The sequence below is a fragment of the Patiria miniata genome, unplaced genomic scaffold, assembly GCF_015706575.1.
Source record: "Patiria miniata isolate m_02_andy unplaced genomic scaffold, ASM1570657v1 HiC_scaffold_7, whole genome shotgun sequence".
Classification (NCBI taxonomy): domain Eukaryota; kingdom Metazoa; phylum Echinodermata; class Asteroidea; order Valvatida; family Asterinidae; genus Patiria; species Patiria miniata.
Genome location: NW_024037074.1, coordinates 396,479 through 408,865, shown reverse-complemented (window position 1 = coordinate 408,865; position 12,387 = coordinate 396,479). Strand labels below are relative to the sequence as shown.

General features: G+C 40.1%; 1 protein-coding gene across 1 annotated transcript in view; it reads right to left on the bottom strand.

The window, feature by feature from the left end:
• Positions 1-12,387, bottom strand: part of LOC119746511 (centromere/kinetochore protein zw10 homolog) — a 23,050-nt gene extending 10,663 nt beyond the window's left edge. Inside the window, exons 1-11 of the mRNA XM_038223488.1 lie at positions 12,344-12,387; positions 10,856-10,883; positions 7,104-7,184; positions 6,196-6,252; positions 5,744-5,879; positions 5,478-5,555; positions 5,192-5,271; positions 4,029-4,206; positions 3,591-3,670; positions 2,030-2,097; positions 1,022-1,094 (exon numbers count right to left, since the gene is read on the bottom strand). Coding sequence (XP_038079416.1) covers positions 1,022-1,094; positions 2,030-2,097; positions 3,591-3,670; positions 4,029-4,206; positions 5,192-5,271; positions 5,478-5,555; positions 5,744-5,879; positions 6,196-6,252; positions 7,104-7,184; positions 10,856-10,883; positions 12,344-12,387 — 903 coding nt within the window. The remainder of the gene's footprint in view (positions 1-1,021; positions 1,095-2,029; positions 2,098-3,590; positions 3,671-4,028; positions 4,207-5,191; positions 5,272-5,477; positions 5,556-5,743; positions 5,880-6,195; positions 6,253-7,103; positions 7,185-10,855; positions 10,884-12,343) is intronic.

The window sequence follows — 12,387 nt, the reverse complement described above, 5'->3', positions numbered from 1 at the left end:
GATATACGGCCAAAAAACCTCTGGACTCCCTACCTCTTGCCATGATCTTAAAATTTTTCGAAGCCATTGGATTCAAATCGGATGATCCGAGAATTCATGGTCATTTTGATGAATTGAGTGATATCATGCACGCATGTTCCGTGTTGTTTGGAGCGGGATTGGCCATTGCAAGACTTTGCCTGGTACCGCGGTATTAACAGTGATGATGCGTGGACACTTATCCCATTATGTGGAGCGGGATTGGAACTATGCTTTGCCCGTGCGTAATGGCGGGCCGTCTGGCATTGTCTGGTCGCATCGCGGCGTTTGCTCGGCGCGCGCCTGGACAGTGCGAAGGTCGGGTCGGGGGGGGGGGGGTCATAACTTTTTGGTTATGAGTGGTAAAAACCTGATTCAAAAATCAAGTTGGTGTTTATTTAATGGGGATTCCTATGATATTAAGCATTTTGATAGGTTTGGAAAATAAGATTTATAAAACATGCTAAAAGTAAATGATGTAAATCTTACAGAATAGAAACTCTAAATTTGGCCGTTAATTTGGTTTTGGTTGTATCTCCAAAGGGCAAACACCTACATGTATGAGCCTGACTCAAACGCCATTGATTTTGTTGTGTAATTTGCTTTCAGTGATACAAAACTTGAGATTTCTTTCTTTAAAAAATAAAATTCGCCTGACTCCCTACTAGAGGAAACCCATTGCAAGCAGTAAATTTGTAAGCCAGGCACTCCAAAACTCAGTGAATTCAACTAAAAAGATGTTAAAACACCAACATAATCTTAGCCTTGTTTTAGTGATTTATATTTTATTACGTGTTTTGATAGCTGGCCTCGGCCTCGGAGGTGGTGGCCTCGGCCTTGGCCTCGCGGTTGTGGCCTCGGCCTTGGCCTCGCCGTTGTGGCCTCGGCCTTGGCCTCGGAGGTTGTGGCCTCGGCCTTGGCCTTGGAGGTTGTGGCCTCGACTAAAACACTGCACAAGATTTTTAAAAATAATAGACATTAAAAAAAAAACAATTGTTTATACCTTTTTGTTAGCAAAATGGACATTGACATCTCTGGCGTAGGTCAGCAGCAGAGAAGCAGTTTCTGCAATAAACCTTGGGATAGAAAGATCTCTTTAATAAGAAACTTTCTTAAGTGACGAATTTTGCTCCAGCACGGTGTCAGGTACACACCGACACTTGTTTTATCAGAGACAGAAAGATCTCTTACAATTAAAGGCAGAGTAGATCATGTGAAAGTTAGATTTGAGGCTTTGCATGGTGGAGATGAATGAAAGGTTTACAGAAACACCACGTGGGAATATATTTCTCAAACTAAAGTGAATGGTTCTGAAAAGACTCCACGTTCTGGTCAGTGTGCTCTGACCATTCTCTTTAGTTTGAGAAACTTATTCCCACAAGGTGTTTCCGCAAACCTTTCATTCATAAGAACATTTGCAATTTGCTTCATTTGAAACAACAAAAGTGCTCAAAATCTATAGACAGATGCTTTACAACTGACCTGATGAAGTTTTAGCTCTGTGAATGCTGTATATTTCGAGAAAACAATATTCTAGGATCTTCATTTCAATTCAAAAGTTGAACATTCATATTTTGAATTGCACCCGAAATCAGTATCCGGGACACATTCTCATTCAGCTGATTGCAGCTATGAGATGTCACGCAACTGAACCTGATGAGTAATAGCAACAACGCGCGAGCGTGTGCGTGTTACAAACAAACTACAAACACAACTACAAACCAACTACAAACGGAAATTTCCAAAAATGCGTCACTTGACACATCTTTGGAAATGACCTTCTTTTATTGTTTTCTTCAAAATGACAGCATGCCAGAATGAATAATTTCACAGGGAGTTTAGTGCTATTATTATCTTTAAACCAAGTATGCTTTTCAACAATAATTTGGTTAGTTACTCTTTGGATAGCTGCAAACAAACTACTCTCCCTTAAAAATATTAAGCTTCAAGGCAGCATTTTATTATATCTTTTGTGCAATTATTTGTTTTGGTTGTTGTTTAAACTGCTGACTGACCTGTTTTCCGGAGAGAAGCTTCAAATCTCTCAGTAGCCGTGATGACAGCTTTGTACTCATTGAGCTGAAATGGTGAATATGATGAAATCAGCAAAATATCTTTATCATACATTATTTAGAGAATATACCAAATATCTTCATATTCAATCATCAACCGGATAGCATTTATTCCCGATTCAATAGACAGGCATGCAACTGATAATTTAGAAAAAACGAGGAAATTCCAAACCAACATTTTGTACTGTATTTTCCAGTTTGTATTGGCATTCATGAGAAGTAAAAAAACCGAGGAAATCAGCAGATCTGAGGAAAAGTTGCATGCCTGAATAGACCTAAGACACTTGGCTCCCATAGGAAAGCGCACATGTAAACAAAGCAGGACGTCATTATGTCTAAAGGCCTTTTCACACTATGAACGTCCGACCCGTGTCGAAATCTACACGGTTCCAACCCGTGTCGACTTCTAAAAATTTCAACACCGTTCACTTTCGCTACGTTTTCACACTACTCATTGCAAACGCGGCGTTTTTGCCATGCGTGTAATGTTTCGACCCGTGTATTGCGTGATCGTTTCACACTTCACACACGGCCGTCCGCCCTACACGTGTTATATAGCTCCATGGATGGTCAGCGCAAAGGACCCGCACTTCATGTCAGTCCTTTTTCTGATTTTGGTCCCATTTTACGTCGGAGGATAAAATATTCTGAGAACGCACGAAAAACCAAACATGGTCGGCCGTTTCTACTTTCTAGTCCTTACGAAAAAGCAAGCACGGCCGAGACAAACGCACGAAAAACCAAACATGTTCGGCCGTTTCTACTTTCTAGTCCTTACGAAAAAGCAAGCGCGGCCGGCAGGTGTAGCGAGAATATCAGGCGTTATGAAATACGGACCCATTAAGGTATTGCACATGCTCATGCATAGCTAATTAGGAGAGGGACTGATCACGTGAAAGGGTTTAACCAATAAAAGGGAAAAGAAGTCCGATTTTCACACGAATCCGATTTTCATATCACACCAATGGTGGCGTAACAACTACAGCGTGATGCTGCATGCACGCACTCGTACTCCGGCCGGTCCGCGTCCGATGAGTCGATGTGCGGTTGTACACGGGTCAAACGTAACCCAGAAGTGTTCATACTACGGCTTTCAACATGTGTCGGACTTCTCAACACGGATCGAGAATTCTCAACCCACCTCCCGAGTAGGGTAAGTTTGACACGGGTCGAGCATTCTACACAAGTCAGTGCCGTGTTTAAATGTCGGAGTGTGAAAAGGTTAGTCCAGTTTACACGTGTCAGACCCGTGTACAACACGGAGATTTTTCGTAGTGTGAAAAGGCCTTCAGGTCTATTCCATTATTGAAAACCTCACAATTTGGTTTTTAATGTTTAAGTAAGATTTTAAAATAAATGTGCACATAAATTTCTGCAAAAAACAACAACACTAATTCAGAGATGACGATACAGATAACAAATCTTTAAATAAGCAATGCTTTTTTTAATTTTAAGATAAACCCTAAAGAATGGTTGAAGAAAGTAATGCTGTGTGGCTACCTTTGAGCTGCTTGTGGGTATCGAGTGCACCAGACAATGTGTGATGATACACTTGGACAGCTCTGGCCAGATGTGTTCTCCTGTAAAGGTCAAAGAAACATTTGGTTAACGCCCTAATTTATGTGTCAGAGGGACAAAATGATTAACTCCCTGGGCATTTTTGCTAGGATGCAACCTCAATCCTGCAAAATCCTCCAACTGCCTCCATGTAAAAATTGCATACAGCCTAAAATCCTGCAAACTCCTCCGTTACTTCATGAATGTTATTATTATTATTATTAATCATTTCTGGTAATGAAACCAAGGATTCCTCAAAAAGAAATTGAAATGTTGTCACAACATATGTACAAAATCGGGGGAAAAGAATAAAAGGAAGAAAAAAAAATTGTAGGAAAAAAACAAAAGCTGTTCCCAATTTGCTAATGAGATTGTCCCTACCTAGCAAAGCCATCAGCGTTGTGTTCTCATCTCTGTTTTTACCCTCTGTCTTGAGGCTAAGTAACGGCCTGCTCAGTGCTTTCAGTATTGCCAGAGTGCTCTTGTACACAGCTACGGGATCGGACGGCTCCTCAGAGCTCTTGGATAGCACCTTGAATCTAACGGTGGTTGACTGCGACTGCAAAGAAGATGTTAACACATTCATTCACTAAATGCACAAAAAAAGGTTTTGCTGAGGAGTGCTGTGGCCTCGTGGTCTGGAGCATTGAAATTGTGGTCTGTGGGTAACACTGCAGGTTGTGGGTTCGAGTCCAGCAGTGGTTATGCAATGTTATGGTGCGTGTGTGCCCTTGGTTAAAGCACTTTGTCACTCATTGCTTCTCTCCACCCAGGAGTAAATGAGTACCTGTGAGGGCAGAGATGGTTATTGTGATTGAATTAGCTTCTTTGTGCCGAAATGGCACCATAGTTCATTGGTCCAATGAGCAGGGTAATAACGATGTAGCGCCTTGAGCACCAATTCGCTTCGTTAGTGTGACGTCATCTCAATTTAACCATGCATTCTTCACACAGTGTAGCATAGTACAAATGGAACCGGAAGCTAACGCACCTCGTGTATATCCAATGGGCGCTAATTATCAGTGGTGTGCGTGCATGTATGACGTTTTTACTAACAAACTGGATACTGGTGGATACATGCACTTTATAAATACACATTATTAGGTTACCAGCCAAAATGTTTTACTTTTTGGCTTAGACCAGTTCCCCGCTGAATTTCCCCGCAAGAAATTAGTGTTTAACACATTTTTTCTAACAGAGGATGTGTCTGTTATAGGAAAATAGCAGTCAGCACAGCAAATAGCTTATAACTGATGAAAAGGATTTTTGTGAGCACGATAGGAAACATTAGCAAATCTATGCTATGAAGCGGCATTGTATACGTTTAGCACAATTTTCTCAAATGTAGCTGTTGGCAAAACAAGACTGAGGAACCCACACCCAACAGTGGTTGATATAAAACCGTTTTACCCAGCAAAACAGGTTGTATACTTATGAACTTATAAACTTGTACAATTTGTATAATATTCATTTCTTCTAGTTCTGAAAAAAAAACCAAAGCAAAATTCAACTGTAACTTAAGACTTAATGGAGAATGACAGTACCTTTTTAGCTGCGTTAATTGATGGCGCAACATTTGACAGCGACACAACTGGCTTCAGAATATGCTCCATCAGTTTCTTTCCTGAAAATGGAAAATTAACAGCCTTTTTGTTAAAAACACAACAGTCAATATGCGGCTGACATTTTTAAAGGAACTGAAGGATACAAGGAGCAAAGTCTGTTCCAAATGTGGTGATATACAATTGTTCCGTTAATGCACTTTTGGTTTATCAAAGCTCGGTGTTGAAAAACAGTCACAAAGAGAAGACAAACATTTAAGAAACTCACCGAAAACTTGCATTTTGCTCTTCAGAATTCCAACCTGACTCATGGCATTGACAGTCACCGCAGCATTTTCACTGTAAACTGGTGAAAAAAAATTGCAAAACAAAATGTACTTCTGGGTGGGGAAAGCAATGAGTGTCAAAATGTCATGCACACGGACACAAGCACAGCACCGCTACCCCGGGTTGGACTCGAACCCATAACCTACAGAACTTGAATACGATACTCCAGACTACATGCCATAGCGTCCCACTGTCTTGATGACCTACCTAGTTTGAGTTGGACTTGGCTGACGTTGGTCAGGGTGACGGGTTCTTTGGCATGGGGTATAGTCCAGACAGTCATGGCAGACCAGGCCTCTCCTAGATGATGCAGCAGCGTCTCTTGGTTCACTCGCAGCTCAGACTAAAACGGGGAAAAAAAACCTCTTATCAGCAATGTCTCTCTCTGGCTGGCAAAATTCAACGTCATCCCAACTGACCTATCACCGTTTGTGAGTTAGCCACGCCCCTTTAGACAACCCTAAGGAATATTTGTACACTACGTTTAGTTTGTCTCAGATTTTGCGAGTTCCATGTCCATCCATATATCTGTAAATTGGACAATATTTTACAAGCTGCATTGACGCAATTCTAATGTGATTCTAACGGGATAGGTCAATTCACTTTCTGCATCCTCACTGGCCTGCTGCAAGTAAACAGACAACGGATAAGCTCCTTACCCTTAGAGCCTTGACAATTTTCAGCTCACAGTATTCGTCTTCAATGAAAGCAGATTTCTGCATGAAAAAAAATTTGAAATCCAGTGAAATCTCGATAAGTCAAACCTCAAGGGAATAGGTTCGAAATTTGAGTAAGGCAGGGTTTCATATCATTGTTATACTAAAATCCATGTTTAACTTAACAGTAGATTTGAGTTATCAGATTTGGACTCATCGAAATTTCACTGTCCATATGCAAAGTACAACACGATTACAGTGGATTCAACAATTACTACAATAACCGGAAATTTGTTATTTTAAAGGGGCACTAGGTCCTGAAATCCCCAAAAATGTTATGTTTTGGATTGTTTGGAAACCAACCTAATGTCTTACTGTTCCTGAAAAAAGACGGAAAAAACGCTTGTTAACATCGGACATAACGGAGTACGAATACATTTTTCGTGTCGTTCTCAGTGTACCCTATACACGTCGTGTGTCTCAGGAACAGTGCACGGTGACGGTCACCAATGCAAAAAATTGTGGTTTCTTCAACGTCCGCTAAAGCCGAACACTTTACTTGTACGAATGAAATCACAACTAGCTTCCAAACAGCTCAAATTTATGGGGTCGCAAAAGTGGACCCCGAAATTCGTTCTAAAACAGGAATAACACAAAAACTCCCAGTTTTGAAAGGATAGTTGTGTGGATGTTTATATCCTACATTTAAATGATATTTCCGATTATCATCATCTCGTTCAAAGTGCGTTTTGTAGCCCAATTGGGATGTTCCAGGACCTAGTGTCCCTTTAAAGTAAAGTTCTTACAAAAAAAAAGAACTTTGCATTGCTTTTTAAACAAACTAAATTTGGAAAATAGAAATCAAATCTCATCTTAAATTGATTGGAAAGTTACTTTCATTTGTCTCTTACCAATTCATTGATGGCATCGGCTGCTTGCAGGAACTTACTGTTCTGGACGAAGCTTTGAAAATCTGTCAGTAAACTTTGAACCTGTCAAACAAAACAAACAGACAAATCATTAGAATCGTCAGGAAAGCATGGTTTCTTGAAATGAGGAGGATGAAATTATAAGAAAAACAAACTGATTCGTCAATAATGATTTCCGATGTTTGACCATAATTCCCTCCTCTAAATTGAGTCTACAGCATGGAATCACAGAATAAAATAAGGCGCTTATAAAGACGATTGTGTAGTTATGGCCCCCATTTAGTTTAGGTCAAGTATAATGCTAGGTTCACACATTTCTGAATTAGTTGTGGATACAACAAGTTTTAAACCAAGAATTGAAATTGGTTTCCGAATCACCCCAACAATTTTGAACACCTTCAAATTTGTCTGGGCGCTTCCCGATCTTAAACAATCTTTCACCGAACAAACAGAATCATCCCGAGGCTGCCAACAACAATCCCTAATTTACTCAAGAAGTGCTATTCGCGGCGATTCGGCTTAAAAATTGGAAGTGTGTGCACCTAGCCTAAGGCCTGTTCTAGACGCCGTGCTCCAGCTGTGCCAAACACAATTAATTTGCCCGTTTTTAATTCGGGATGGTGATAGTACAGCATTTAGATATATGTCTAGGTAAATTGAGTTCGGCACGGCACCATCCTTTGGCTCAACAGGGCTGCCGAGCTGTCGTCATTCAGAGAGTCAGTGCCACAGCACTGTTCTAAACACCGAGCCGTAGCCGTGCAAGTCAATTCAATTCGAAGTTGGGCAAACGTTTAATGTCCTCCCTTGTGTCCGCATCACATTAAGTGAAATTGGCGCAAACAGTTTGAATGTTCATTGAACTGCTCGAACTGCTGTAACCTGGCCAGTTACTCCAGGTTCATTCAATTTCAACTATTAGGTTCGGCATTTAGAGCACTGATGCGCTGTAGATGAGCTAATGCCACACTCATAAATAATTAAGTTCGACGCAGCAGTAGCACGATGTCTAAAACGGGCATTAGAGGCAAGAGTATTTTGGTCATTTCAAAATGACTTCTGCAACCTAAAGAAGATTTGTTTCAATTCGAATGACAACATATTTTGTTAATTTGAACAGTATCTTTTGGTAGAAAATGCAGTTTCTTTTACATATTTTTTTCAGTTGATGCCATTGAAATCAACGTTTTGTGCACACTCACGGTGTATCGGGGTGATCGCTATCGCTATTTTGGTGTTTTGGGGTTTGTTGTCTTCATTGTCATTTTACTCCAAAATTTCCATCAAAAAATCAAAACCCTGCCCTCTTTTCATGACAGTCATGTGGGTTTTAAACATCCTAACTTGAGTTTGTGAGTTCAATAACTTGATTTTTCCTTTTCTTATAGGAACAAGGCCTGTAACTACACAGCCACCCTTATAATAAAACTTCACACTAAAGTCACAACGTGCCTCATAAATATTACCCCTATCCATCAGACCATAAGGCTACATTTTCGTAGCCCAAATAACGATATCCATTACAATGTTCTCCTTTTGCGTCCAAATACTGTGACGTTATTTAACTTCACAATTAACATTTATCCACTCCGAACTATATGAGAATTCACTTCCCATTTTTAACTAATGCATTATCAAGCCAAAAATAACTTGTGCGTGTTCCTAAAATGTATACTGAAATTTATCATCTGCTAATGGATGCATTTTTTGTGCAAAATATATTGGTTGCTCTGGAAAGATTAAAGTGCGAGAATCTTTGCTCTAACATAAACATATTCATAACTTTACTGGACAATGTAGGCTATAATGAAATAGTTGTCTACCCAACCACTCTGCGTTTGTAACAACAAACGCGAACCTCCAGTTAAAACTGAAACAAATTCAATTCTCAGATTTCATGTCAGTGCAAGTAGTGAAACTGACTTACATGCATCTGCTTTGGTTACAGGAACTGATACCACAAGATAGTCACATGCATTAAAATCGGACAGAAATGGGGGGGGGGAAGGAAAAGAACAAGAAACTTTCTGCTTCAATTCCACTTTGCTCAAGGTCTTACAATCCCTGTAAGTATAAATCTGGAGTGATCTTGAAATAGAGAAGAATATTCTTTGCTGCATCTGAACAACATGTGGCTCACAGAGCTCAATGCTACATTGTGCATGAACTATGGGTGATGGCTACCAAAACAGCTCCACTCCATCAACTGGGTGGAAAACTGAAGTTGAAAAGCATCTTGAGAACTTTTACATGAGTGAAGAAAGAACTAATCAAATGAAATGGTTAGGTGCTGAAATCATTGCACCAATTGGCCTCTGCTTAAACTTTATCTTTCTCTTCACAGTCATTCGAGTGAAGTCCATGCGTACAATCATCAACATCTACTTATCCAATCTGGCTGTGGCTGACTCCCTCCTACTTATGACTCACTTCATATTTGCAGTGTTTCCACCTATAGAGTCCAGCTTATTGGTCAACAAGGCAACATCAAGTGCCCTATACACGTTCCTTGCTACTTCTAATTTCTTTGTGGTTACCATAGCAGCTGAGAGATTCTCGGCAGTACGCAATCCTCTGACATTCAAGGAAAAAGCCTCTAAATCTCAGGCAGCAAAGATATCAGCAGGACTCTGGGTGCCAACAATTATTGTTGGTGTGATTCTGATTTTCTTACCATTAACAGATGATGTCTTCTCTAAAGTCTACCTTGGGATTCTTTCCATTATCAACATTGCCTCTTTGATAGCAACTCTTGCTTTGTACATCTATGTAGTACTGAAAGTGTGCAAGCAATCAGCCCTGTTTCCGAACCGTCCCAAGCGAGCAGGCAAGGTCCTCTGCATGGTTATCATGAACACTGCTGTTTTCTTCATTCTGAACTCACTGTACACTGTAGCTGCAATTATGATAATACATGCACTTGCATCCAAGTTAACTTCAACTGCTCAGATTGTTGCCTATCTGGAACTTGGGGAGACAATTCATATTCTGGGTACATGCATTATAATTTTGCAACTGATCAATAGCTCAATTAATTCCTTAGTCTACAGTGCCACAAACACTGACTTTCGTCAAGCTGTAGTCAAGGCTTTCTCATTCCTCATACTGTGCTGTCGTTGCTGCCCAAGACGGAATCCCAGCCGACCATCGCAGCCAGGGAAGCAGATTGAGCTTCATGTGATTCCACAGGCAGAAAATGACCAAGAGCACCATGCTGCCAGGCCAAGCAGGAGCAAGCCACCAAGCCAAGGGCATGCACAACACACAGAGAGTCAGCAGTCACTGGACAGCTGTCAAGAACAATGTTCCAGGCAAAGCAGCAGCAAGGCATCCATGCACAGTCAGCATGTTCAAGTGCATGTTGAGGTACATGCAGAACCAGCAACCAGCGCTTGCAATTTCACATGAGGAACAATGACTGCAAGCCATCCATGCAAGGGGAACAGTGTGTACATCCAGAACCAGCAGAGAGCCAGCAGTCACTTGCAAGTACTCAGGAACAATGTCCTGGGCTGACTGGCACCGAGCCATCAGCACAAGGGCAGCAGTATGCACATCCAGAACCAGAAGGGAGTCCACCATTTGAAAGTTGTCAAGAACAATGTGTGTGTTTACCATTACTTTCATATATGATTATTTTCATGTTTCATTTTCAAATTCATTCCATGGCCCTTTAATTCAGTTGCTGTTTGTTTATCATAATCGAGGGTTGAATGTTTAAGGAGCAAACTCACCGCCAATCCAAAATGTCTTGGGAGGTTTTGGATCTCAATCTTGAAGATCTCTGAGGTGAAGTGCTGTTGTGTCAGATAGTGATAAGGATCCGTTATGGCAGCACCAGTCATCGGTACGTCAGAGGTGCTGGTGGAATGGTTATCTTGTGGGTCAAGACCTGATAGACAAATGAACAGATTAAAAAAATTGATACGGCTAGAGCTATATTGTCTAGGTCTTCAGAGCTCTAGAAGCCCGTTTCAGACACAGCCTAAGTAACAGATCAACAAAGTTGCAAGTTATGCATTAAGAGCATCTGATTCCAAATACATTACACCAATCTTTGTGCATACATGTACATGTAGCACAACGTGGAAAATACTTTTTGCAGACCAAATGAAGTGCAGAATTTTTGTTCAAACTTTCTTGAATTCTATCTTTAGCAAGGAGAAATCCAATTGAATAGATGTTTTGCTGCAGAGCACAGGCCATTGTAGGCTTTAGATGTACAGTATGGGATTTAAGTCTGGTGTATTAAAGGTGTCTTCACAGCTACTATCTGGGAAAAAATGTAGTTGATAGTTGAAGTCAGCAATTTGTACTCCACTTCTGTCAATAGAGCGTGCAAGTTGACCTCAAAAACCTCAGTGATTTTACTAGGTTTATCCAGTCAAGGGCAAAGAATGGGTTCTGAACAAGAAAAAAATCTTTCCAATTTACAACACATTAAAAAAATATTGCAAGTTGATTACTTTAGTAAATTGAAAAAATGTTGACCTCCACTTCCGTTCATTGGGTGAATTGGGTGAATTCAAACACGGGAGTCTGTGGCTAGACTAGTCAGTGTTTGGTACCAAGATGTTCACATGAAAAGTGAATGTGAACTGGCGAGACTTGCATGCTCTATTATTGTACATATAATCTGTGTAGCACCACTAGTCTGTTGTATTACATTATGAGCTCCATGTTTGTATGATGTTTAAATGCAAAGCAATATTCTAATATTTCTTTTAGATGGACTCAAAGGTACTTCAAATGTGGGTAATTGAAAAATCAATGCTGTAAAATATGAATGTCGTTGTAAAGTTAGCATCGTACAAGATGTATCTTAATTTGCACAGTATCCAAGGAATTGCTGCTTTTTATATGTTCATTAAAGCTGCAATTTCCTTGTGTAATTTAAAACTCTAAACACAAATAATACAGAAATGTACAATCACCAAATCAGTGTTTGAGCTCTTACGTCTTTCTGATACCTAGTAATACTTAAAAAAAATTGCAGGGCAAACCATGTTTCTAAATGTCACAAACTTTTTATAGGGCAAACAAATTTGCGTGTAAAAGCAAAATCAGTGATAAGATAAATAAAAGTGTACACTAGCAACATTTAAACAAACAGTGATTTTTCTGAATTTTTTTTATTTAAAACCTAATTCTTGCTTGTACAAAAGTAATTGTTGAAAAATCCATACTGAGTAAAAGAGCTTGTTGGACAATGTTGGAATTACAAACATATACCCTCAATATTCATGCCAGAAAAGTAAGACAACAT